Raw genomic sequence first — 5,682 nt, forward strand, 5'->3', positions numbered from 1 at the left:
CCGCCACAAAATGGCGGCCCAGCGCATGCACATCGCTGTGGTTTTCTGCGCCCGCACAAAATGGCGGCCCAGCGCATGCACATCGCTGTGGTTTTCTGCGCACGCACAAATGGCGGCGCGGGCTGCCCGGGGGCAACAGCGGAGAAGACTTTCTAAGGGACAAGTTGTGGATATGACGCAAGGTGTCTTGCCTCTATGTGCCCCCCCTCTCTCTCTCTCACGATCGTGTCCCCCGCGTGTTTACGCGATTTAACCCCCTCCAAACCCCCCCCCCCCATCTATTCTGGATGATATTGGTCGGGAAAGTCTTGCGAGGTGTTCAACTGAGAATGATATTGTACGGCCACCGCTGCTGCTACATCTTGTCGCTTGAGAAGTATTTTGTGCAATCTTGTTGCTTGAATCATCTTGGCAGCTCGACAGACAATTGCAAGCGACACGATGTGGACAAAGACGCAGTGGCGGAGGGGTGGGGGACAAAAGATTTCGGGAGACGAAGTGAATGGGCTTAATGTAATTGACGCACGACTTATTAATTATGAATTAAAGTAATATGTATTTTTTTGTAAGTTTATAACCTACAAAACAAATTTTCTCTTAAATTTGTTCTTCCCTTATTGCCTGTCCAGAGGCGTCAGGTCGGGAATCTCAGGCACCACGTGCGACTCGGGGGACACTGCGATGGGAAATCCTCGATGTTCTCTTTCTCTTTATAAGCGAGTGGCCACTCAGCCGCGATAAGGAGGCCAAGCCCTGGAGGTGTTGCATCGGGAGAGGTCGAGTGGCCTCTGAAGTGAGAGATGCTGCATGCAGATACGAGCTACCCGTCGGAGGCCGTAGGACCGCGAGAATGGAATGGGTGCAGATGCAGCACTTGTCGCCTAGTCTGGTCCAACACCAATGGAGACTAGGCTCTAAGAAAAGCTGTCTCGGGTGTGGACCAATCAACTTCAAGGACAGTGCATATCATTATCAGAGTTGTGTATTTTTGTTTGCATTTTGACTGCTTGTGTTGTGGTTATTGCAAACATGTTCCCTTGTATAAAGGTGTCAGTTTTGTACCAGTTGAAAGGGTAAAAACCTATTACTATATTTTGCCACTGGTAAAGGAGGTCTCATCGTGTTAACGCTCTGCTACCGTTCCACCCCACAGGCGGCAATAGGGCGAAAAGCGAAAGTCTAACACCCACCTACACACACCGCTTAACATTCCAGACGTCTCCCTACATCCCAGGTCGAGAAGTTGCACTTCCGTACAATTAACCCTCTGGTTATGTTGTTAAAACTGGGCAATACAACAATAGGCTAACTCGTCTGAGTAGCTCGACCATACGCGACGATGGGAAAAGTGCTTAAAAATTACAATATTCATACGGAAACCATGCTCAAGAAACATGTGCCCAATGGCAAAAGTCTCGGGGGAGGAGTTCGCAGGTATGCGTCACTCGCTGAATCCATATATATAAGAACATCTATTACATAAAAAGGCAATATCACTCTTAATGTTATTGGAAAAGTCATACAGTAAAACCTGGATTGCGAGTAACTTGGTTTGCAAGTGTTTTGCAAGACGAATTAAAAAAATATATATTAATTTGATATTAATTCTAGATTTGAAGCTTTCGTGACTGCAAGGATTCATATTCTTAGGTTTTTTCGGTAAAGTCACGTAGGTAAAAAAATAAAATTAATAAAAGTAAAATAAAATAAAATCACGACGTTTCGGAGGCAACACAAGCTTCCGTCTTCAGGTGGAACCGTCACAGCTCAACTTTTATTAATTAAAATGTTTTTTACCTACGTGACTTTACCGAAAAAACCTAAGAATATTAATTTGATAAACGAGCGAGGTCTTGCAATACGAGTAGTACGTATATGCTTTGTCTGCCGAGCGTCACGTGATCACAACTGAGCCAATGGTTCTTCTCTCTCTCTCTCGCTGCGGGATTACGCACACGTGTGTGCGTAAAGCATTTTTTTATTTTGTGTCCAAGTGTAGTGACTGTTCTTTAGTAACTGAACTGCAAGTGAAAGTTGTCCTACACAATAACCCTCCCCCTCCTCTCCTCTGTAATTAATACATTTGATTACTTGATATTAAATTTAAATAATAAAAATAAAAAAGGTATTTTGTATTAATAATGTTATATCAATACAGTATTTTTGGGTTGTGGAACGAATCATCTGAGTTTCCATGATTTCTTATGGGGAAATTCGCTTTGATATGTGAGTGCTTTGGATTACGAGCACGTTTCCGGAACGAATTATGCTCGCAATCCAAGGTTTTACTGTATATACAACAGGCTTTAGTTGTCCGCCCTCTCTCAGCATCTCCATGCAATGCCCACTGGTTTCCCACTCTATAAAGCTATAAACTGTTTTTTACACCATGTGTAATAATCCTTCTTGAGACGGCTTCGGAATCAGTCCTTTTATTTCCACTCCACAATACACTTTGCTCACTCACTCTCCGTTGCTGGCAGACAACGGAGAGAGGACAGACTACGCACGAAGTCCCCACCGCGCACGTGGCACCCAGAGCCCCCGTCCGTGCGTGACCCTGCTCTTGTCAGTTTCAGTCTGCTCGCGATCGTTCTCTCTCCCTCTCCTTTAATACCTTCATCACGTGGTCCCCCCAGCCAATCGTTCATGGACAGCTTCGACCATTCTCGATGGTTCCCTGTCAATCCCGGGACCACGCCCCTCATCCGGCTCCCCATTAGCTGGGGCCCCGAATGGCTAGGCTAATCACTCTTGATGACCTGTCGTGATCACGCCTGGGTCATGGTCCCTATCTCAACCCTTATTGGCTACCAGCAGGACCGGCAAGCCAATCCTCACGTGAACCCTCTATGGCTGTTATTACACATGTAAGGCCCCACTGAGCTGCTATGTAACTATTTTTAAGAAGCGAAGTGGCTATCACAAATGATAGCCCACCAAGTGGCTTATGACGTGTAAATGCATAGCAGCCAAATTACTCTAAATGTGTGATCTTGATTATAAATGTGGAGGGGAAAAAGCGGAGGACCCGGAGTAAAATCCACGTGACCACGAGGAGAGAGACGCAAACTCCAAATATACAGCAGGCGTCAGGGTCAGGATCGAACCCACGACCTCCTGTATACCAGGCGAGGCAGTTAACATCTCGCCACACTCGTCGACGCGTCAGCGCGACTAAACATCAACGGCCGTGAGCTGCACGTGGATGATAGACTTCCACTCATCGAGCATGGTGGCCGTCACCTCGAGATTCATCGCGTCGTTTCTCACTTTGGCAACGGCATCCGTTGCCTTCTTTTTGTTGAAATTTTTGATCAAACTTTGGCAGTTGTCGATCTCCTTCAGGAGCCGACGCGACGCTCCGACGTAGACGTTGCCCATGTTCTCCAGCTGAATGCCGACCGTTCTGTCGTAAATGAAACCTGCGTACGGGCAACTGAAGAAGATGTCCAGGCACATTTCGGTGTCCCGGATGGCGTAGCGCAGCACTCCGAGGCAGCCCTGGATGCCGAACCAGTACTTATGGAATCCGCAGCCGCGCTTTTCCCCGGGTTTGATTTCTGCGTGCGGGGCGTATTCCACCACGCCTAAGTTTAACGCGAAGCTGGAGGGAGAAAGAGGCCGGTCGTATTATGTGTGATTCAGAATCAGAATCTTTGTTCATTCTGGAGAAATCCGATGAGCTATGAAACGCTTTTTTTCATCACAGATGTGCAGTTGGGGGCACGGGGTCAGGACGTTACAACAAAGAAAACACAAACACGATAGGAGTGCAAAGTATAGGAAAGGTAAACAAATGACTAAAATAAATGAACTAAAACTGAACAATTTTCATCAATGGCATTTGAAAGGTGAAACTGTGTTGGGATTTCCCTTGTAGACCAACTTCCTCAATGCGGTCAGGTCATCACCTGTGACATCCCAGTCAAGCCAATAGACACTTGTGACATCCCAGTCAAGCCATCAGACAATTGTGACATCCCAGTCAAGCCTTCAAAGGTGCTCGCTAACATCACTTGCCCCAACAGTCCGTTAAGGTTACACGGGGGACCTTTGACTTGTGTTTGAGACAAAGACACAGACAGCACGCGCATTGTCCAGATCCACGTGAACGATTTTCATGTTTAGTTTGTCCTTCCCCCGCACCTCATATTACAACGGTTGGCTACGTACGGTGCGAAAGAAGTTCAACATACATGCACATAGACCCACAGACACCCACAGACACCCAGAGACCCACAGACACCCACAGAGACTTACAGAGACACCCATAGAGATCCACAGATTAGCATGGTTGGCTACGTACGGTGTGAAAGAAGTTCAACATACATACGCACAATGCCGGTACTCACGTCGGATTTTCAAGTGTGTAGGTCGATAGGTTGGTGATCTCTATGGCAGTCGTGACACTTGTGGACATCCCGGCCAGAATAGCATCGACCGTCTTGCCCTTGTACTCGGCCTTCCTCGGCGATGATTCTTTGGGCTTTTCTTCCTCTGACGAAGTCTTAGCCCCCATTTGCGATTTCTGACCACATGGGAAGACAAACGCACATCACGACAACGACGTTAAGGAAGCCACTTGGTAAGCAATGCTGCACTTTTAAAATCGTCTCGAATGACGAACTAATTTCTTTAGAACTGCTTGTTGTTGTTGTTGTGTTTAGTTTGTTGTTCTCCCCATCCCCCACCGCACCTCCAACTAAGCACGGCTGTTCGCAAACAAGACGTTCAGCATCGGTGGGCAATGTTTTTAAAGCGGCAAGATACAGCCAAGATGGCCAGTGTCGTCCCACCTGTGGAGTGAAACTGTAAAGCGAACGTGATCAAATATAGCATTATAATTGAGAAGAGACACGTGCCAAAAGTGTCCAATAGGGGCAGACCGAGAGGGCATAGAAGGGGAGTGAGGACTGGTAGTCTGGGCGTGACGAAGTGGAAAACTTGGGGGCTGACTCTTTGCGGAGTGATGAAGTGTAAGACTTGGGGGCTGACTGTTCGCGAAGCTGTGTAGACGTTATTCTTTAAGACATAAAGAATTCACCTTTTTTAAATGGACGTCTCCAAGGAGCTTCTTTACACTTGTAGCAAGTCCCTTGTACAATTGTGTATTCTGTAGCATATGGGAACGTCATACATATTTTTGGTTTCTCTCCTTGCGATGGGACTTTGTAGGATGAATGTTGAGATTCATAAGGGGCACGGGATGACCAATGAGGTCTGAATTGGTCTGTAATAAGGTGGGGCACTTTCAGGGGTTGACAGGTATGCGAATGGTGACATGAACACCGGTCGTTAAGTGATTTGGTCATAAAGCGAGTATAAGAAATAGACAAAGGCTGAATTAATTTAAACAATGGATATTAATACATAACGATACTAACAACATTATAAACGCATAATATTGAAAGAAACGTGGTTAGGGGCCGTCCATAAATGACGTCACGCGATTTTGGACGATTTTTGCCCCCCCCCCCCTCGTCACACGGCGTCACAAAAAGTCAGACCCCCCCCCCCTCAAATATGACGTCACAAAGCTCTGCCCCCCCCCCAAATATATAAAACATGCTTCAAATCGTTTTAAACTATTGTCATTGTAGTGCGTATTTAATGTGGCGCTGCACTCTGATGTTGTCGGAGAAAACATTTATTAAAAAGTCTATTTAATTAAGCAGAACG

General features: G+C 46.4%; 1 protein-coding gene across 1 annotated transcript in view; it reads right to left on the reverse strand.

Annotated features, from left to right (window-relative positions):
* DNAJC8 (DnaJ heat shock protein family (Hsp40) member C8) overlaps positions 1-2,786 on the reverse strand; it is a 17,152-nt gene extending 14,366 nt beyond the window's left edge. Inside the window, exon 1 of the mRNA XM_061579454.1 lies at positions 2,778-2,786. Coding sequence (XP_061435438.1) covers positions 2,778-2,786 — 9 coding nt within the window. The remainder of the gene's footprint in view (positions 1-2,777) is intronic.
* Positions 2,787-5,682: the final 2,896 nt, after the last annotated feature.

This window comes from Lethenteron reissneri, chromosome 69 (assembly GCF_015708825.2).
Source record: "Lethenteron reissneri isolate LAM-NWPU_2019-01 chromosome 69, ASM1570882v1, whole genome shotgun sequence".
NCBI classification, from domain to species: Eukaryota; Metazoa; Chordata; class Hyperoartia; order Petromyzontiformes; family Petromyzontidae; genus Lethenteron; species Lethenteron reissneri.